General features: G+C 33.0%; 1 protein-coding gene and 1 long non-coding RNA gene across 9 annotated transcripts in view; both read left to right on the top strand.

Moving 5' to 3' along the window:
- Ask1 (apoptotic signal-regulating kinase 1) overlaps positions 1-22,973 on the top strand; it is a 167,858-nt gene that overhangs the window by 137,421 nt on the left and 7,464 nt on the right. For all 8 annotated transcript variants that reach the window (XM_076517629.1, XM_076517625.1, XM_076517624.1 and 5 more), the window contains 6 exons: positions 610-688; positions 4,454-4,533; positions 10,890-10,995; positions 11,363-11,519; positions 13,318-13,416; positions 13,815-13,915. In XM_076517629.1, coding sequence (XP_076373744.1) covers positions 610-688; positions 4,454-4,533; positions 10,890-10,995; positions 11,363-11,519; positions 13,318-13,416; positions 13,815-13,915 — 622 coding nt within the window. The remainder of the gene's footprint in view (positions 1-609; positions 689-4,453; positions 4,534-10,889; positions 10,996-11,362; positions 11,520-13,317; positions 13,417-13,814; positions 13,916-22,973) is intronic.
- On the top strand, positions 6,610-7,315 carry LOC143258528 (uncharacterized). Its single transcript, XR_013032339.1, has 2 exons — positions 6,610-6,904; positions 7,109-7,315. It is a non-coding gene; the product is annotated as an uncharacterized LOC143258528 (long non-coding RNA).

Raw genomic sequence — 22,973 nt, forward strand, 5'->3', positions numbered from 1 at the left:
GTGTAGTCAGTAGTACTTGGCATTATTGTTGTTACATTAATTTGTAATTGTTATGGGTGCTGTTGAGTTATCAGTTTGTATTTATATATGATGCCTAACTCTTTAGAAAGGAACATGCTGAAATGTAGTTTTAATAAAACGTTTCTGGAGTGTAAGTAATTGTTTGTCTGTTTTTGTTTTATTACAGATATGGTTTCAATCATCCAAACTGATCTATGAAGTTAAAAAACCCATAGTTTTATTTATTAGGATAGAGAAAATAACAAGCAAAATATCAAGTTTTACTAAAAATGAACATATGTATAATTTAACTCAAATATTTTCAGTACAATTTTTTTATTTGGAAAAAAAATCCAAGTTGCAAGTATTTGCCTCAGCCCATGTGTCGAACTTAACAAATAGACTTGTGTGCACAAGAAAAAAATTGAAAACATTTTTCTCTATAGTCCATTTTAAAATAAGTGTTTATTATATTTGGCTCATTAGATTTACACTCTAAGGATGTGCTTCCCCCCATACTGCAAAATGAGAACTTGACAAAGGTACATATTTAACTACATTCATTGAAGTCAGTTTTCTCTCAATTAATTACTTTCTTTGAAATTACAGAAACATCTTCATATTCTACTTCAAGGTCTGTGTAAATATATTCAAGAACAAAACAAAAGTAGCTTAGAATCAGCATATAGTAAGTATTACCTATTTGCTTTGATATTTTACCTCTTAAAATTAATGTTGGCTTAAGAATTTTTTTCATATTTCATACTCGACCATTTATCTTAACCAGTCAATTTTCTTTTTTTACATCAGCAGAATGTATGCATTTGGTATGTTCACTGTAAAGGTGAATTCTATGTTTATTTAAATTTCTATTGACAAATGAACTTAACTGTTTAGTAATACTTAGTTATATCTTATTTCATATTGACAAGTGAACTTAACTGTTATTTAATTCTTATTAACTAGTATGATGTACCCAAATCAGACTTTATAATAACCATTATATGTAACTTTTCAAAAGTTCATCTTTGCCAATATTATGAATCTATAAAGAAAGTTCATATTGGCTAGAGAATATTTCTTCAATTCATCTTAATCAATGTGATCTATCTAAGTGAGAGTTTCATTGCATGGTGAAATAAACTTCCAGTTAATTCATATTAGCCAGATAAGGTTGACAATAGTCGATTATCTTCAGTTTTTAGCATTTATTAAATTTGCATTAGACAGTATGATGAATCTAACTTAAGAGTTGATATTGGACAATTAACTTAGATTTTTGACAATTTGTAGTAGGATATGATGCCACTGAAAACTGATCTCTTTTTAGGAAGTGTATGTTACAGTTTTTTCCAGTATAAAATATTCTTACACTCAAATCATAAATATTTGTAGATCGGAGTGTTAAAATGATGAAGACTTTTTCAATGCTGCAGGAATACTCTCGAGATGCACAGCCATTTAAATAGAACATGACTAGACATATGACATGCACTATAATGGCATATCGTATCACTAAAATATTTTAATGTTTTGAACTCTATATTTTGTAATGGCTAGTGAAAACAACTTTTCCTCTGTTTAAATCAACCTGAGGGATTTACCTATATCAAAATTTATATTCTGTAAACTTTCATTCAAATCACATTAGCTATTACAATTACAAAATTAAGGTTGTTAGTTGCTCATGGACTTCCTTTTCAGTTCACACTGTACATTGTGATTTTTCTGTACCAAATTTGTATTGACTACTGAATTTAACCTTTTTTTATTTTTTATTAGGTAGTATAACTTGCATATTTCAGTATTAGCCTTTTTAGTGAATTAAAATATTCAATTTGCAATAACCTGCATGATTTTTCCATAAATTTGCATTAATTTTGACTTTCAAACCATTTTAATACATATTATGAGATGGATTTTTTATTACAGTTTATATTGGCTGTTGAATTTAATCTCTTCTTTAGTTAATATTTTAAACATTTGAGAGTTTTTACAATAACCCATAATCTTAAATGTGGTTTAATACATCATGACTTTTTAGAGAGTTACATTCAATACGTAATTGGAATATTTTATTATCAATGTATGTGAATAAAATTGGCATCAAACATAGTTAGTGAATCAAATTTTATTTTTGTGTAAGTTTTAAGCTTTTAATTTTATAAGGAAATGTTCTACAGAACCGTCAGTCTCCCTAGTATGTGAATTGTGACATTTATTCTCTAGATATTCCCATTTCTCTAATTTATTTCCCAGTGTTCTAAGAAGTACAGAATTTAACATAACTTAACCATCATATTATAGATATTACTCTGGTAAAGTATAATTTTTATAGCCTTCTATCTTGTTTTTTTATAGTCCCATAAACAAAAAAATCAGACCAACCACGCCCACTTGTCACATTTTGTCTTTCATGAATAACCAATACCTTCTAACAGTATATACTATATTACTTATAACCAACTAAAAGGCCAAAGTTTTAGTCCATCAAATGATGTTATGTTGTTTTCTCTAGAGAGAATTGTTTTTGTCTTCTGTTTGAAACTTTTTCTCATGGTTTTCAATTTGATAAGCTTTACTGAATTTTTAAAGGCTCTTATCACAGAGTTGGAAAACCAGAAAAATTGATACTTATAGGACATTATTTGAATTGTACATATGTGTATTTTAAGGTACATTATTTAATTAAATAAAATTTAGTGTAGTATTACCATTAGTATAAGAAAGTTGACTTAAGTTTAATTTACAGTTGGCAACAAAAACCCAGAGGACCCAGGTAATACTATATCTTGTATTTTTGTGTGTTCTTTATTTCTGGAAAAACTTTTAACAAAACACAACATTCCAGTAAACACTAAATTTATTCAAAATTTAAGTCCATACTATGTAAAACCTACACTGACAACACAACACCAACATTATTCATAAAATGCAATGCAACAATTGCCACAACTTCTATATTGGTGAAACAAGCAGAAAAATGAAAAACAGATTTAAAAAATGCCTTTGCATGTTTTTGAACACAGAAAATTAAACACAATATAACCATAGAAAACACAAACATACTAAGTAGGGAAACAAACACAAAATCCAAGGAATGCCTTTATACCTATATTAATTAATAACCTAACAACTAATTGCAACACCCACTACAGTCTCATACACTTACACTTTTTTCCCTTAGATGTGCCCAGCAATGGGCAGTTGCTAACTCTTTGTTAACTTGAAGATGACCTAAAAAGGTTGAAATGTTCTGTACTTTATTTTAACTAAAATTTTAATAACCATACCAACCATCATTAGGACCCATTTTTACTTTAAATGGGTTTCTTGTCATCATGAATTAAATTAGAAAGTAATGGAAAATAATAATGAAAATTATTCACAAGCAATTCATGCATTACATAACTTGATGCAATATCATGAGTTACAAGTTGTATGTTAAGATCATTAGTTATAGACAGTTCAAAGGGCAATCAAACAATGAAATAGAAACAGGTTTATACTGTTACAAACTTAATTGTAATCTTGTTTTATGTTTTGCACTCATTTTGGAAAGGAAAAAAAGGATAATTTTGATTAACTTTTGTATATTTTTATGGTAGTTACAAATTCAGTCAAATTGACCAATGGGTTTAGAGTTGGGTAGAGAAAAGTAACAGGTAAAATATAAAATTTTACTGAAGAAACTGATATATGCTTAGTAGTTTTACAGATTACAAAAATGAAATTTCAGAGTTTTTAGTTAAAGAAATGTACTTTTAACTTGGTGCAATAAATACTTTGACTACATATATTAAAGTAAAAAATTTTTAAAGTAATTTAAAAATCTGAATGATTTTTTGTGTGTATAAGGGATTATATTTTACTGTAAAGTGTGTCAAATTTTCGAACATACATATACCATATTGAAAGTTTTAGTATGAAAACATATAGTTACTTTGGATATACAAACTCACTTTGACCAAAACTTTTGTGAGATGAATAAGTCATCAAGTGTTGAAATTTACCTATTTTTAATATTTGAATTGATTTTTATTACACTATACTTTGCGAGTAGACTGTGCTGGCATTTAAGTTTCATGTTACCCATTCAGCTTGATCCATCTTGATGTTCATATTTGCTGGTGAACTTAGCCTTCACCAACTCAAATGTTTTATTGACCATTAATTTTTGCATACATTACAGATTTTACTGTAAGTGAGTGAAATTGATTTTTATTTGCATTGGTGTTCATATTAGTTTTATTTGCTGTCTTGGAATTATTATTTCATTTACCTTAATCATTACATACAGTATATTTAGATTTTTATTGGATATGTTTTTCACCCATGCTGGTATTTTTGTTTGAGCGTTGGACTACTTTGCATGTAACAAGATCTGCAGTACTCAACAATCAGATACTGGTGTCTTTGTGCTGTCTTAAGTTTTCCTTGTTTTTCTATTCAGCTCTCATTAAAGAAGAAATTGACTTTGATGGTAATACTATCCACCAGATACAGGTGTCCTTATGTCTGTTTCAAGAAGCAGTGAGTAAAGATTTATTGCTCTTAGTGTTTATCAGCTATTACTTTGCATTTTAATACAAATTTATGTCAAGTAGTATTTTTCATAGATCTAGCATGACAAAATATTCCTTTTTGTCTTTTACATCACTGCTCTTAGTGGGTTTTTTTTTTTATTTCAACTGGTAATTTAACCAGACCAAAATTTTCAAAATGTGGTGATAAATGCTTGCACCATCTGATCTAGTTGTATTGATTTTTTAGTATTGACTTATATCATTTGGTTTTCATAACCCAAAACTGAAAGTGATTTTGATACAACTTCAAACTAGTTCTCAAAGTTGACTTGTAGTTTTGAGAATTAATTGTTATTTTTCTGTACAATTTAATCAAATATTTAGATATTTCACTGCAAGATGACTTTTACAAAATGTTTTAGCTACTTATTGAATTAATAATTATAATGATATTGATTATCTCTTATATTTTAAGCACAGTTATAAATCAAATGTAACCTTTTTCTGGTTGTATTCAAATTACTTTGTAGTTTCAATTTGCAAGTTAGTTGGCAATTCAATTACTATTGTATCTTATGGCATTCGACTCGTAATCCAAGGGTCACTGGTTCGAATTCCCATCAAACCAAACATGCTCACTCTTTCAGCTGCAGAAGTGTTATATTGTGATGGTGGTGGATGGTGATGACTAGCTGCCTTCTTTCTAGTCTTACGCTGCTAAATTAGGGACGACTAGTGCAGATAGCCCTCATGTAGCTTTGCGTGAAATTAAAAAAACAAACAAACAAACAAACATACTATTGTGTCATTGAAATTTTCTCTGAATTTCTGTTAGACTAACCAAGGTTGCAATTTTCGTTCACCAATAAATGCACTTATGAAATATGCTTATCAACAAGTTCATTATAGTTACATAGGTTAATTTGGAGTGTTTTAGCTACTTAACTAAGCAAGTGTCATTCATATGAAGACTACTTCAGCCACACTCTTGAAATGTGAAATTTTTACTTCCATGTTGATTCTACACTTAGTATGCTCCATTTTTACTTTATTTGTTGTTATTATTAGATAGACTTGTATGTTCCTGCACTGTAGTTTCTACCTGTCTAGTGATAGATACATAATGGTATTCTGTTTGATAAAAGTCAATTTTCACAAAAACCTTAGAAATTTGTGTGTATTGAAATGAAAAAAAAAATAATCTACTGACAAGAAATAAATATCTTAAGACCTTCTGGATGTCATCCTGATATATTGCAGTCCAAATATTTGTAAGGTTTGTTGTCTACTTGTACTTACTGTGCCAAACATAGGAACTTGTAATCATAAATTAGCAGTTTTTTTTAGTGCAGTTTTTGGATTTGTTTACTCATAATCACTATACCATAAGCATTAATTTAATGTTATCCTGCAAAATGCAGCATTACAGCTTATGCCAGATTTAATTTATGAAAATATGTTGAAGTCTTCTAAGGCTGGTTTTCAACAGTTATTGAAACCTCCCGCCAAAGCATCACATTTTCATTTTAATGGCATCAGTTGTGGCCAAAGCAAAAGAGGTACAGTGGGTTCCAGCTGATTTGTGTGTGTGTGTGTGTGTGTGTGTGTGTGCTACATTGAGGAAAAAGTGGTTGCAAGAGTATTCAAACTGTTTACAACCTGCCTACTATCTGAAATTTTTAAGAATAGATGCTTTCCTGTAAACTTTATACTATTACATATCAGACTTGATGTCTTTGATGTTTTAATTGATAAGAACAAGGAAGCATTGGACTGTGAAGTTTTTCAAGAAAGAGTTATGCAAGTCTATATTTTACATAAAACACTATGTAACAGAATTTTTAATTTTTCTTGTTCCTAGGCAGAAAGTATTATTTCCCAATTGTTTATGCCTAAAGTCAATGGAAAAAAACCTATTTTTCTCTTGAAACTCTGCTTTTGTGACCTGGGTAATGAAATTTTCAAATTTACCCATTTTCCAGAACATTCCAGGTGGATTCAGTGCTGAGTAGCTGATAGAGAATTTTCAAGAACTTTCTAGAATGTTGTAGAACTTTTCAGAACTTTCCATAGCAATTTGTATATATATAAGGGCTCACCACTAACCACTTCAGTTTAGTTCTAGCTGCTTAAGTGAACACATAGACCAATAGACCTATCTGATTTTATCAGTGATGGCATCAAGAAGCTGCAAGCAATCTCCTCACACATTCTGCTATGTATGTGGACAATTTATCAAGACGAGCGAAAAAGTACTCTGTGACAACATCTAAAACATGTGAAGCCTACAAAGTATATTTTGGCATGCCTTTTGGGGATCAAGACAAACCCTTGGTATCTCATTTTACCTGCAAGCACTGCAAAAACAACTCTAGAAGGTAAGACAGACAATTTTTGCTTGCTTGAATAGTAAGGTTTTATATTATACAAATTTTAGACCTTTTAAAATATAAAAATCTTTTTTTAAGTTCCAATAGTATAGAAAAAATATTGTGTATAAAATATTTTGCCATGAGCCTTATTAGTTGTGGATGAAATAAGTGTTTTCTTCATAATAACAATTTTATTTTGCTCTTTTGCAGGATGGTACAGAGGGGAAAAGAGAGCCATGAAGCTCGCTATTTCAAGAATTTAGCGTGAACCCACTAACAACTCAAGCAATTGCTACTTCTGCATAGTGGACCCTTCCAAATGTTGGGCTGACATGATAGCAGTATCATGTACCCGAACCTTCCATCATCCAATGCCCGAGTATCACACTGCCCTGCACTCCCTATACCCACTCTGCCATACAGAAAGCAGCCATTCTCAGAAGAGAGCAGCAAATCAGAAGAGGAGATTAGACATTGAAGATTCAGATTACAATTTCAGAGGTGCAGCTGCTGAGAGACTCATATTCCCCATCCAAAGAGACTTCAATGACTTGATCAGAGATCTTGGTCTAACAAAGTCGAATGCCGAGCTTTTGACATCTAGGCTCAAGGAGTAGGATTTGTTAGATGAAAGTGTACAAGTTGCAAGTCAGAGGAAGCATCACTGACATTTTTCAAGCTTATTCACTTGTCAAGATGGGCTCTGCTTCTGCTACAATGTATCCAGTCTGTGCAAGGCAATTGGAATTGCCTGTAACCCAAACAAATGATTGATAGCTTATCCAGAAGCCTCAAAGCTGTGCTGCTCCATAACAGGAATAAGTATCCATCTCTTCCCCTGGCTTATTCGGTGCACCTTAAAGAGGAATACAACAGCATCAAGACCTTGCTAGAAACCTTGAAGTATGATGAGTATGACTGGGAGGTTATCGTAGACTTCAAAATGATGGGCCTCAAAGGAGGCTTTACTAAGTTTCCCTGTTGTCTCTGCCTTTGAGATAGCAGGGACACTGCAACGCACTACAACAGGAAGCACTGGCCACAACAAAAAGAGTTCTGTATGGGGAGGCACAATGTCTAGTGTGAACCACTAGTGGACCTCCAGAAGGTGTTGTTCCCACCATTGCACATAAAATTGGGTCTTATGAAACAATTTGTCACAGCTCTTGATAAGGAGTCTGCAGCCTTCAAGTACCTTTGAGACTTCTTCCCTAAGCTGTCTGAGGCAAAGGTCAAAGCTGGTGTCGTTGTTGGACCACAAGCAAAGAAGATCCTGAAGTACACAGAATTCCCCAAGAAGCTCAGTAGGAAGATAAAAAAGCTTGAGACAGCTTTGTCACAGTGGTTTGGGACTTCTTGGACAATTACAAGGCTGAAAATTTTGTGGAACTGGTTGAGGCTCTGGAGAAAAACTATGGCAGGATGTCCCTGAAAGTCCATATCCTTGATGCTTATGTTGATAAATTCAAGGAGAATATGGGAGCACACTCAGAGGAGCAAGACAAGCACTTCCACCAAGATATACTGGACTATGTATGCCGCTACCAAGGAGTGTATAACGAAAGCATGATGGGAAAGTATTTTGGGGGGCTGATACGTGAAAGTGATTTACATTACAGTTGCAAATATAGAAAAACTACTCACTTCTTAACATTTTTTATAACTTTAGTATAAATACATGTAAATCTTGATTTATATGTTGTTTTATTCAGAATTTATGTAAAGGAAAATGTGCAAATTTGCCCATTTTTACATAGAAAATAGATTAATTTCTAAATTTCATTATCCAGGTCACAAAAGCAAAGTTTGAAGGGAATAATGGCTGTTTTCTGTACTTATACAACATAAGCAATTGAGAAATAATGCATACTATCCAGGAACAAAATTTGTGTTACATAGTGTAATCTTGTGAAAATGTAAGTTAGTTGAGTGTATAACAAAATCACAAGTAATTTCTAATATTGTCATAAAGAAGTGAAAAGTATAAAATGTTTCTTGTTAAAGAATGATTTTCTTGTTTGTAAGATACGGAAGACCATAAAAATGTATTTAAAATGAGTTCAAATATTGAAGCAAGAAATCATAAATGCATCATACTGAACATTATCAATGGTACTACCTTTCACTGGTATTTTTTTTCAGTAAGAAAACAATTTTTTTTTTGTAGAGTCTGTCCTCAGAATAGTGTTTTTGTGTGTGTGTGTGTGTGTGTGTGTTTTAGATTTTGAATTTAAAATTTCTGTATAGAACATCTAACATTGTTCAGAAATTCACTTGTCCTAATTGCGATCCTTGGTATGTGTGATGTACCATTACATAGCTATAAATTAGAGTGCAAGAATTTACAAACCTGCTCAGTAATAACAAATCAAGAGTAGAAGAGCATATGCATATTTACAAAGCAATTTTCATATAACTGAAACTTTGTTAATTAAGTGCCTAAAGCCTCATTTAATGAATCAATCATCTGTGAAGATGTTATCAAGTATACTAAAATCTACTTGCTTGAATTTAGAAATCAGTTTTTTTCCTTCTCTTCATAGTGGTTTGAGTTTTTAGGTTCTTTCCCTATTATAGATTCAACAGTTATGCTACTTTTTTTTATCAGATTTCAAACCCGCCATGATAATTTATATCTACCTAAGTACTTCATCACAAGTTGATCTTACAAAATAGCTGCCAAGACTAAGTTATATTTTTTTCCCCTAATGGCACTATTCAACTTTTTAAAACTACAAGCATTGTATAATCTTGCTGCTATTGTTTATGATCTGTTGCTTAAAATCCTGAATGTTGTAACTATGCAATTATTACAACTGTAATGAATAGTATAACTTTTCGATTTTGTCTCTCACCACTTAAAAATCATAAAATTCACATTTTCTTCTCCTTATTACCATTCCCTTATCTTCAACAAAAACCAGCTTTTTCAGATTTGTGTTGTACCTCAATGATTTGAATTCTGCTCTTTGATTGTCACACAGTAATGAGTTAAGATGCTACAATAGCTTGTTACTATGGTTTGTCAAACTATGAATGTGTTTGTATATTCAACCTGTCTGATCACTTCAGTGGGGCTAGTGCCTAGATAGCTCGGACTGTTACTACACGATTTCTCTAGTTCACTTCACTGGTTTGTGGGTATCTGCTCTTGATATTCTGATAGAAATCTAAATATATATATAGGTATAATATAAATAGTAAATATATCAAACATAAAATCTTTTCAACCCAAGGGATAGTACTATATATTAATGTATTGATATGCAACAGGTTCTAAAGGTGAAATGTATGCTTTATAAAGGTGTAACACAAAAATTAAATAAGAGAGTAAAAGATTATTAATTTTAAAATGACATAGTAATCCTGCTACAAAAAAGTAATTAAAACTGCAATCACAGATTTATAAAATTTAATCCCTGGCAGTTTTATACATTTATCTGAAGGCCAAAGTAAAGATTAGATTTTATAAATTTGAGATTGTGGTGTAATTTTTGTAAGAATTATATGTATCAAGAATGTAGCCATACTGAAAGCTTGTAGATGTTGTGTCCATTCCATGGACATATAAAAACTGAAATAATGAATAGGGAGAGAGAAAAAAATATAAAATGTAAGGCACGTTAGTTATTCATAGAATTGCTATGAGAAGTATTCAAAATAAATGCTGCAATAAGAAGCACACAAACAAGTAAAGTGATACTAATTGAATGTAATCATAGAGAATGAATATTTTAATCCACAGCTGTAGTAAATTTATTACATAGTGTAGATATGTCGCCCATCTCGGCCTGGTTAACTCAAAATTTAATGTTTAGAAATATCTTACTTCTTTCTAAACTTTTAGAATAAAGGAACATGTTCTGATAATGGGGTTTTGTGGATAATATTTAATTTAAGGTACAGCATTGTCAATAAAAATGTTTGAACTTCTAACTTTAATAGAAGTCTGATATTTTTCTTGTGAAATTTTTGTTTTGATTAAATGTAGGTCCAGTCAATTCTTAGAAGCCACAATATAAAACCTCATTGGATGTTTGCATTAGACAATTTAGTTAGAAGTTCTGTTCAAGCAGCCTTAACGGTGCTTTCACCAGGTGAGTAGATAAGCCTGCTATATTTGACATAACTTCAATTTCATTTGTAGAAACATTATTAGTTACCCTTGTTTACTTCAAATTATAATTATTGTTCAGGCATGGAAAAAAATTAAAATGCCATTCCATCTTAGAAGTACAGTACATGTTTACAGTATTTGAAAATTAATGTGTGAAAGGTAGCATAAGTAGAAGAAATATATGTATTCCCACTATTTGTAAGGAAATACTAAACACTAGTAATTGTGGTTTTTGCTATTAGTAATTTTACAGTAATATTGTTAAACGAAATTTTGTAATTGAATATATATACTTTAAAAAATTGAACATGAAATGATTTATTTTTGTTCATTATTCCTAATCCCAGAACTTGGAGCCAATCTAGCAGCTCAGAATCACCGTGAGGATGGAGATGATGACTTGGAGGAAGGATCAACATCTGGTGTCTCAACCATCAATTCTATGAAGCAGTCAAACAGTTTTAAAAAATATCATGGTCAGAAGTTACAGGAAAAAGGAATCAGGTTAAAATCACTTGCTTCCTCATATAGGTTCTGTATTGTGTGTAAATGTTTGACATCATAAAGTATTTATTAAACTTAAGGATTTACAAGGATTACGTATTAATTAAATGCTCAGATATGTTTTTTTCTTGCATATTTTATGAAGAGAAATCATTTTGCAATTTTGGAATATGAATTAAATTATGTTAATTTATTTGAGTATCATAAATAAAAACTTTTAACTTGAAAGTGTTTTAGAATTGATATTGTCACATTTTATAACACTAATTTGGTCTAACTATTAAACAATTTATTTATCAGTATTTTTTATAGCAGTTTCCTGTTTATCTGAAAGGTTAGGTTTATATTTGCTGAAAGACGCATTTCCTTACAAATATAGTAATACATTTTTTATTTTGAAATCATTTTTCTTCTCTGTCAATGATTTTATTGGTATAGCTCTTTATTTACCCCCCTTTTATGATGCTATTACAGATGGTCTTACCAATTATTTTTAAAAGCAAGCTCAGCTTTGAAACTAGCTAGAAACCAATGGTTAAAATTGATACAAGAAATTTTATAATTTATTTATGACATTGTAGAATAAGTAAATTGATTGTAGCAGTTGTTTGTGGTTTTTCAATGTGTAAAACACCTGGAGCAACTCCACGGATAAACAAAGGATCATAATGAAGAGCTTACAATACTTAGGAATATACAAGAGAGCTAGAAGTTTTATTGTTTCTCTTGATGTTGTTTTGTGCGTGTGTGTGTTAAATTATTCCCGTTTGAAAGTTACAGAAATATTTAGGTCAGGATATTAGGTATTTAAGTTTAGTAAATACTGTAAGTAATAGCAAACTGTTGAGATGACAGAATTCTTTATTAGTAAATATTCTTGTAAAGTTTATTGCATTCAAATAGCACTTTCAAAAAATAACATATTGATTGAAAACAACCTTTATTTGTTAGATGTAAGTTGTTCTGAACCATAAATATTGTTGGCAAACATCACAGCACAATAAATGGTAAAGGTAATTGTGATGCAATTTTCAAAAGTAGGGTACTGAATCAATGATAAACGTTGATTGCTTTATGATTTTTATAAGGTTTAGAGGCAGAAATGATTCCTGCATAAATTGGCAAACTTAAATATTAAAGATGTATTAATGAATATCAATAAGCTGGAATGTTCAGACCAGTAGTAAAATGTTTTGAAATACTAAAATGAAGTATTTTTAATTTTTTTCACGTCAGTGCTTCACCAAAACATGTTGGGAAATTTCACATTTTCTAAAAAAAATAATACACATATTAAACATTATACTTTTAAACATGAAGTAGTCACTATTTACTATGTTTATATAAAGTTTCATGGGATTTGATTAGTTAAAACTAAGTATATCAGTGACATATCCCCTAGGTCCAGAAAAAGCTGGCCATTATTGGCTTGGTCATTTAATTAAGATTTTTTATAGTATATACAATAATGTCTTTACTTATGGAGATGTTTTTAATCTTCAAAATTATGTACATACATGTATTCACACTATATTGATACTTTTTTGTAAGACAGTTATTTACATCTAGAGTTCAACTGACAAGTGTCATTCTAAATTCTCAAACAGGATGTTTAGATAACTGTAAAGTTTACAAAATTCAAAACAATTTTAGCTGTGTTTATAAATTGTTGTTGTGTATACACTGTAGTTTAATGAATTCATATGTATAATATGGATGAAAGTTAGATACCTGTAAATGTTTTGTTGAACTAGTAATAGTTACAGATATATCAATAGAATATTGCATTTTGGCTTAGATTGCTAGAAGAGATGATTAATTTAATGCAGCAGTTTTTACACTCATGGAAAGAAAATAATGTACCTGATAGAAGCAATTCACAAGCTCAAAACAAAAGGTATGTTGAATGCTTCTTCTCTCAAAAAATCTGTCTCATTGTTTTAAAAGCTTTTTACTGTGGTTGAAACTGCTGTTGATGTTTTGTTTCAACATGGTACTAACATATTAACTTTACAACAAATTCAAGTGAAATAATCAGAATCTTTAAATTAACATTGTATATAGGCTTGTTTATAGTTCTAACTTTGTTAGTTTGCCATTGGATTACTTTCTCATTAAAACTGTTTTATGTGCAAGTTCATTAAGCACAAACTTGAAATGTGGGTATTGAAATAAAGTAATGTACATTTTATTATGAGCATAAATCCTATCACTTAAGGGTATCAAAGTGTGGAGAGACTGAATTAAAATTTGATTTTAAAGATGCATGGAATTTTTATATTTTTTTTCTGTCAGTGTGCATATTGCATCTGGAAGTGAAAGTGAATTCACAGCAAGTGGCAGCTCTATCGGCCTTAACCCAGCTAGTGGGGACAGTTCGAATGCACCAGTGCAAGGTATGTATCTTATTTTGCATTACCAAATTAATTAACTACAAATCACCTGTTTACTTACAACTCTAACTATGTAGGTTGTATTTCTCTGTGCAGTACATATTCTATGTATTACCACTGTAATAATAACTTGGAAAATAACTGATAATTTCTTATCGCATTGGGATTTAAGTGAGTTATCAAAAATGTATCTAAAATCTTGAGTGATTGCGTGATTGAGTGAGTGTTGTAATGTAATGTGTAGTACTTGGATATATTCTCAAAATTTTAATAGTATAGTTTAATATATATAATGGACTCCACATATTCCAACATGGATACATACTAAGATGACAGAAATATTTTTGAATCTGCCTGTCACCTAGGGGAATTGAAATTCCAAACATTCTGTACAGATTTGCTTGTTCTAATGAAGTTAATATATATGAAGCTATTTTTGTTTTTTGTTATTAAACATTTCCTGTCTAATGGTTTTCTAAGCTGTTTGAGGACAGACTTGACATTATATTTTTAAAATATCTACATTTTCTTCCCTTAAGCCATAATCATAATAAAAATGTGTAAATTTCAAATTTACACTAAAAACCTATTGCAAGTGATCAGAAAAACTGATAATTTATAAAGTCCTACCTCTAAATAAGACTTTTACACAGAATAAGAACTTCTAAGTTTAGATAATTTCTGTCAGTAAACAAAACGTGTTGAATAAAAGAAGGAAAGTTATTTGCCATTAATTATGATACTGCTTTGTGATGTTATTCTGTTTTCTTGTTTCTAGTTATTATAGCTAAAAAGTAATAAATACCTGAAAAAAAAAGACTGGGAGTGAAAAATAAGTATATGCTTTATATTTGATCTTCTCAAGTTTTTGAACTATAGAGACATAATTTATTTAATTTATTCATATGTAGTTATAAGAAATAACTTGTGTACAACATTATCTTCCTTACTAAAAGTTGTATGAAATTTGATCAGTGATTAACGGAGCCAGGTGATCTTGGAAAATCCACTACAATGGGCCTGTTCTGTAAGAGATATCATTTGAATGGTTTGCTTTAACCTCATAGGTTCTGAGAACTTTCAACTACTTGTATTTTCAACCAGTTGTATTTGTCATTTTAGTTTAGTATGCAAGAAAACTTTCCCTCATGAGCATGAGCTCTCAGCCTAATGGTAGCTATTATTATGGCTGTGATCACATACCATAACCAAGTAGCAGTATGCACCTACTAGTCCTTTTTCTTTTCTTTTTTTCCTCATTACCTGGAAATGGTTTATTATAGGCTTGAACTATTGCATAATTTAGGAGGAGATTCATCCTGTGGTTAATTTTAAGAAGGTTCTGAGGTTGATTGTAGGTTTAAAACTTTCCAGACAAATCACAGGGCAAAGGCCATGACATTGCACTTGTGAAGTTGCAATCAAGATTTTATTGAACTGCTATTTTATGAATTTATGTTGATGAGTTTGGTACTTAACTGGAGATGATAATTAAAATTTTTGACTTATAAATTATTCAGTTTTTAACTTAAAATTAAACATCAAAAACTTAAACGTCAATTTTTTTTTTATGTGGCGTGGTATATTGAATGTAGCACTGGTTCAAATTGGATGTTTGTAATGTGAAAATACAGAGTCTGAAATTTTGTATAAATTAGGAACTCAAATTACCAATATTAAATCACAAGTTAGAATATAAAATAACAACCTCCTATCTTTTCTGTTTGCTGATATATTGCTTGTGTAATGAATTAACACTCCTACGAAAAGATGTTTCTAGTCCTGATTTCTCCAAGCCCGTTCCCCTGTCTGTGGTTTCGCTAGATAGTAGATAGGGACAGTGGGAATCTCGTTAATCCATTCAGTAATGGATTTAAATGGCAATTTTATTTAAATACAAAATTATTAGCCTAATATTAATAACCTTTCAAGTTGCTCTGGGGCCTATTATGTCCCACTTTTCGTAGGAGTGTTAAACACAGTGGCCCCACTCATCTATTTACAATTTTGGAGATGGTCTCTTATATACACTTCTGTATTTGGCATGTAAATAACCAGTGAAAAGCACAGAATGTCCCCCTAGTGGCTTTCTCAGTCATTTTGCAATATTATGATGCTATCTTTCCAAACAAAGTTTTTTTAGATTGAAGTACAGCTTTGTTATTAAGCTTGATAAATGATAGTGGAATGTTGTGTTATCAGTATAATAATTTATGATTTTTTGGTTATTCAACTGTATGCATAAAATTTTACATTGTTTAATATCTTCAACATGAAAAAATTTCTTAAGGCTTAGCAACCTATGACAAGCAGCTAAGTACAAAGGTCATAATAAGAAGAGATAATTGTTTGCTTTCATTTTCTGATGCATAAAAGCATTTGTAATCTTAAAGTGATAATTACTTTGCATATTGGATAGGCAATGTGCAAAAAGAAAAAAGGCATAAAAAATCATTGCTTAACAAACTTTAAGCCTTAACAAAAAATTCAATATTTTTTGTTTGAAAGCATTGTAATGTTTACTTATAATCTGCCAGATTTTATGAACTTGCACTTACTAATTGAAAGTTTATAGCATGAACACTATAAAAAGTACAAAATGATTACAAGGCCAGTCCCAGGGACTGAGCCCATGCTGAAAGAGTTATGCAATTATAATTTGATTTTGATAAAATTCTTATGATGCATCAGTAATTTCAGTGGTGTTTATTTCTAGTTTCTTGTTTGATTTAACTTATAACTTACTAATTTTGGGGACTCATAAAAGAAATTGACATTACCCCCACACACACACACACACAAATGTATAACAGAGGTGTCACTTCTGTACTTTTCTTGCACTAAGATTGAAATTTCTTAAATCTAAAATTTAAGACAAAACTGTAACCTCTTCACAAAGCCCATTCCCTTGGCTGTTGCACTCTGTTCTTCTGCTATTACATCCCCTCCCCAGTGGCTCAGCTGCAAGTTTGAGGGCTCACAGTGCTTAAAACTGGGTTTCAGTACATGTGGGTACAGAGCAGATTATTTACTATGTAGTTTTGTACTTAACAATAAATAAACAATTAAATTTACACACACACATTAATATTTCAGTGTGAATTTTTTGTTTAATGTATTTGATGTTTACCATTATCTTGTGGAATTTTAAAGTTCTAATGTGTCACAGATTTTTGAGAAATGTTTCTGTTGCTAAAGTTGTAACTAGAAAATGATAAAATTGTCTTGGTAATCTTCACTAAATACTACTTAAAGCTAAAAAAAATCCATGGTATGAAACAAAACAAAGATAAATTAGATGCAGCTTTAATTAACCGGTTACATTAAGGGCCAGAATATTTTTTGAAAATTAAAAAAAAAAATTCTGTTGTGTTTAACTTTATAATGTCATATAAACACGAAAGCAGTATATAATAAACGAACTTATTTTTCTGTAATGCATCTAAAATAGGGAACTTAGCATCAAACAATGATGCCACGTCATTTTTGCAGGTATCAACAAAATCGAAATGTACAGTTCACAATATTTTAAATCTTAGTTTGCCTACATTTACACATGGAACAATGTGATACAAGCATAAGCTGAAAAGTTTAAAACATTTCACTCAAACTTTTAATTTATACTAGTTTTGCTTCCTAAAATTGGAACATTGACCATTACTGGGTTAAACAAATGGAATAATACAATTGATGTCTAAAGAATGAGAGTTTTGCTCAGACCCTTTTGGCACTTTGGTATGGATTCTTGTATATGGTGAGGGGACCTCCCAGAGAAGGTTCTGTTCTTTCAGTTTACTTCATGTGGGATTTAAACATCCACCACATGTTTGCCATTTGTGGTGACCCATGAAGGGGAGGAGAGGATCCTGGTGGTTGAGGGGTCCAACCATAACACACCACTTTGGTCTTGAATTCCTATAGATGGGTGGCCTTTGGGTGCTCCCCCTAGGGTCAGTTGGCTGGTCCACTTGTTCTCAATGGGTGTTGTGGACATTGTGTCTGATTCTGGTGCTTGGGTATAATGCTCATGAAACCCTGGCATTGATGCAATGGCATTGTAGTGCATACCCTACTAGGGCTCCATGGTGGATGGGGTCAGTGGGCACTGAAATATTCTTTCTTTATTGTGGATCCCCCAAATTAAAACTTAAATAAAATAGTGAAAAAAAAAAAAAAACAGTTCATAGGTAGACGACCACGACTTGATTTTGAGCAGCAATCTTCAACATCTGTGACACCTGTACCTCATTTTCTTATATTACATTCTCTCTCAGACAAATCTTTAGGGCAAATGTCTTCTTTTTTTTTTCTTTTTTTTTTTATTTAGAAGGGACTAAAAGTGCTTGCTGACTTTCCTAAGTCAGTCAGAAAGCTTTATTCCTGTGAAATATTGATGGAGACATCTACTCTTAAACACAGTGAACTCTCCTTACATTCAAAGGCCATTGGGGATATACCCATTGAGGTTACTCCCCATGCAAATTTGAATTCCTCATGAAGAGTTGTTGTTGAGAGGGATTTGAAGAACATCCTCGAGTCAGAGATCCTTGTTGGTTTCTCTGCCCAAGGATTTTTTGCAGTGAGGTGTATCTCTACTCCCAAAGATGGAATTATGATGCTGACCAGTGTCCTAATTTTGATGTTTATATTACCACATCCACCTGCCACCATCAAGGCAGATTATCTGAATTGCAAGGTATAGCCATATATTAAATCCTCTCAGATGTTTCCAATACCAGCAGTTCGGTCACTCAAATACGTCATGTCGTGGTTCCATGACGTGTATTCATTGCTTTGGCAAGGACCACAATGCCTATGAGTATGAATAGACCCTCATTGTGTTAATTGTAGTGGCTCTCACCCATCTACTTTCATTCATGTCCCAGGTTGGTGGAAGAAAAAAAGAGATACAGCATTTAAAAACAGTTCTCAAAATTTTTTACCCTGATGCTATAAAGTTACTATCCAACACTCCACCTCAGACATATGCTGCTGCACTTCGTTCCACTGCTACAGTGGGAGTGCAGACAGATCTCTCTATGCCTCCAAAAGAATCATTCTCAAACCATGTGAAAAGTGTTTTACCCTCCATGGTTAAGAAAGTTAATGAATCTACATCAACACCTATCTCTGTCCCAACCATTCCTTGCAGCAGATCCCCAGATTCACTTCCTTTCGTTCCAGGCTCAGGCATTTCCTTGAGTCCAGCATCAAGATGTAGAATCATCATTCATTCATGCCCTCACTTGCTGGGATCTTTTTTTAATGACAAAGACCTGCCCAATCGACCCAGGGCAGGATCCATGGATGTCAATAGACCTTCTTCAAATAAAGAAAATAGACATGGTCAAAAACAGAAGGGCTCTTTACCCAATTCGCCTGTACATAAGTGAAAGTGGTTACTTTGCTAGAGTGGAACTGTCGAGATTTATGTTCTAATCTGGATGGCACAAAAGTATTGATTGATTCTTACCATATAGGAAACGTTTCTGAGACCTGCTGATACAGTAATCTTTTGGCAGTACAGAAGTGACAGGTTGTGTAATGGAGGGGTGGCACTGGTGGTCAATCAACATGCACCCACTGTGTTTTTACCACTTGACACACCCAGACTGTAGCCATCTGTATTTCATTGGGTTGTACTATTACTGTTTGTTCTCTCTATCTACTTCCTGGAGAGACCTATGATCAATCAGACCTTAATATTGTCTTTGAACAGTTGCAGTCTCCTTTTTAATCCTGGGGTATTTAATGGATATAATTCCCTCTGGGGAGGTACTGATACTGATGAGAGGAGTTGTTTGTTAGAGTGTATACTCTCAGATCACAATGTTTCATTCTTCAATACAAGTTCTTATACTTATTTTCATGCACCTAGTCAGCCTTTTACTGCTATTGATCTCTCATTTTGCTCCCATTCACTATTCTCCCACTTTTCATGGACAGTTGACAATAACCCACAGGGCAGTGATTATTTTTCTATCATTTTGTGAGAGACTGGCCATGGTTTATGCAATCCAAACTGCATGGTCTGGTGGAAGCTGGACCAAGCCAACTGGCCCTCTTTCTCTGCTCTTGCAGAAGTTGATCCTACTGCCGTCTGTAAGTCATTGATACATGGCTTCGTGGCAACAGTAATTGACTGTATCATCTAAGCAGATGCTCGGTGTATCCTAAAATCTTAACACATTTTCCACAGTATTTTCATCTGTGATGGAGTCCTGTCTTTCACATGGCATGAAAAGCTGAAAAACAGGCCTGGGATACCTTTTGTAAGTATCCTACACTTTTGAACTACATTACTTTTCAGGTAGGACATCAAAGCCAGAAGGAATTTGGAATTAAATTCACAACTGGCATCTCTTCTACCACCAGTTTCAAAGTGATATGGAAAAAGATTTGGAAGGTAAGTGGTCAGTGTAATTCTGTCCCTTTTCAAATTTGCTCTCTGGCCAGGAAGTTGTTGATGCCCAAATACTCTCCAATACTCTCAGTGGAAGCTTTTGCTTGGTATCTAGTACTTCTGCTTCATTCTTCACTCTTCACCTTCTTAGCTATCAAGACTTGGGCAAAGCGATTGCCTCTTTCTTTTCAGGCTGATCATTTATATGACTATAATCATCCCTTTACGCTGTTGGAGCTCAAGCCGGCTCTTCATCGGTCTGACAGTACATTGGTCAAACCTAATGATATGAGATGCTGTGCCATTTCTCTCCTGCTCTCTTGATATTCTTGTGGTTGTTTTTAACTGTTATCTGGCAGGAAAATATTTTTCCTGATGCATTTCACCAGGCATTGTCCCACCTTTCTCTAAGCCTTGGAAGGATCCCAGTCTTCCTTCAAATTACTGTTTGGTTTCTTTGAGCTGTCTCTGTAAAACCTTGAAGAGGATGGCAAATGCTCATCTTGTTTGGTTTCTCAAATTAACTTCCTCTTGCCCAGCCAGTGTGGGTTCCGATGACAGCGCTCCAACATATGCCACCTGATTCGATTTGAAATCAGAGAATATTCTCTCAGACAACATCTTCAATCAATATTCTTTGACATTGAGAAGGCTTATAATACAACATAGAGGTATGGCATTTTGTGGGACCTCATATATGGGTTACGTGGCCATTTGCCCATTTTTATTAAGAATTTTTTAATGGACAGACGATTCCAAGTTTGTGTGGGTTCGACACTTTCCCGTTCTTTTCTTCAGGAACTTGGAGTCCCTCAAGGCTGTGTATTGAATGTTACACTCTTCAGTATAAAGATAAATGCCATCACTGAACAACTCCCTCTCACTGTTGCGAATGGGCTGTATGTCGACGACTTTCACATCTCATGTCAGTCGTCAAACATGAGATATATTGAGCGGCAGCTACAAACTGCCCTCAATCGTGTACTTAAGTGGACCACAGCAAACAGCTTTAATATCTCTCCTCTAAAACTGTTTGCATGCACTTTTGCCACCAGCGGGGTATTTACTTTGATCCTGAACTCTGTATCGATGAAGTTGGTACTGCCTGTGGTCCCTGAGACTAAGCTCTTGGGGCTCAACTTTGACCATAAGCTGACCTTTATACCACACACTAAGCAGCTATGGGTCAAATGTACAAGAGCACTGAACATCCTCTGTGTCCTCTCTACCCCACTTTGGGAGTGGATCAATGTTCTATGCTGAAGATATATCATGCTCTTATTCAATTGAAACTCGACTATGGATCCTGGTCTATGACTCTGCCAAACCCTCGGCCATAAAGATGCTAGACTGTGTTCATCATCAAAGGACTTCGGCTCTGCACTGGGGCTTTCCGCATCTCCCCAGTTCAGAGCTAATAAATAGTCTCATGAACCTTCTTTCCACCTTTGCAGTTTGCAACTGTCTTTTCCATATGCTTTAAAACTCAATTTCTTACCAAAGCATCCCACCTGAAATTGTGTTTTCCTTCCTCAGTGGGCCATACTTTTTCAGAATAGATGATCTGCCATTGCTTTTTTTGGCCTTTGTATTCAGGCACAGTTGGATGAATAGGGTCTGTCCTTGGATAACATTGCAGTATCCACTGCATCCCACCATGGCTTATTACAGTCCCCAAATGTGACCTTTTTTTAAGTCATCTGAGAAAAGCAGATACTTCGATTGGAAGTACCGTTTTTTATTTGCTGAACATCTTTTGAACAATTTTTCCATTCCTATTAATACAGATGGTTCAAAATCAGATGACTCTGTGGGCTGTGCCATGATTTGTTGTGGTTCTGTGGTTGCGTGCAGAATCCCCTCTACAACTTCTGTGTTCACTGCTGAACTGTACGTCATTTCTCTTGCCCTGGATGACATGGAAGCTAAGCAGTACTCAAAGTGCACTATTTATTCTGACTCTCTTAGTTCTCTACTGGCCCTGGAATCGCTTTACGTTGGTTCACACCATGTTCTCGCTGATATTCAAAACCGACTGGCCCATTTCTCTTCAACATCTACTTCTATCCAGTTTTTCTGGATACCGGGCCACGTTAGTATTTGAGGGAATGAGCTCGCACACATGGCAGCTAAATCTATCTGCTCTGGCACGATCACTGCTGTGCTTGTTCCACATATTGACTGTGGTCCTGTATTCAAGGCTCAGCTCTGTGCCAGCTGGCAGTCAACTTGGAGTTAGCAATGTGAAAACAAGCTTTTCCAAATAAAACATTATATTGGACTTTGGCTGTCTTGTTTCCATAAGGATTGGAAGGAGGAAGCTGTTCTAACTAGACTGTGCATTAGTCACAGTTTTTAACTCATTGTTTTCTTTTATCTGGAACTGATGCAATGGTGTGTAGTCTGTGTAACACTCAGATCATAATAAGCCACATTTTACTTTGTTGCCATCGTTACGACTCTCTCAATGATGGCACCATTTTAAACATGTTCTGTCCCAAGGTTTGTTCGTAACGTTAAACAGTGTTATTGATGATGGTGATACTGTCCACCTTGTTAAAGTTTTCAGTTTTTTAATGGCCATTAATTTTTTTTAATGTGGTTCTCTTTTAAGAATCACAGTATCTCTAGTTCGATTTGAAATTAAAAAATGGCCAT

This window comes from Tachypleus tridentatus, chromosome 8, assembly GCF_004210375.1.
Source record: "Tachypleus tridentatus isolate NWPU-2018 chromosome 8, ASM421037v1, whole genome shotgun sequence".
Taxonomy (NCBI): domain Eukaryota; kingdom Metazoa; phylum Arthropoda; class Merostomata; order Xiphosura; family Limulidae; genus Tachypleus; species Tachypleus tridentatus.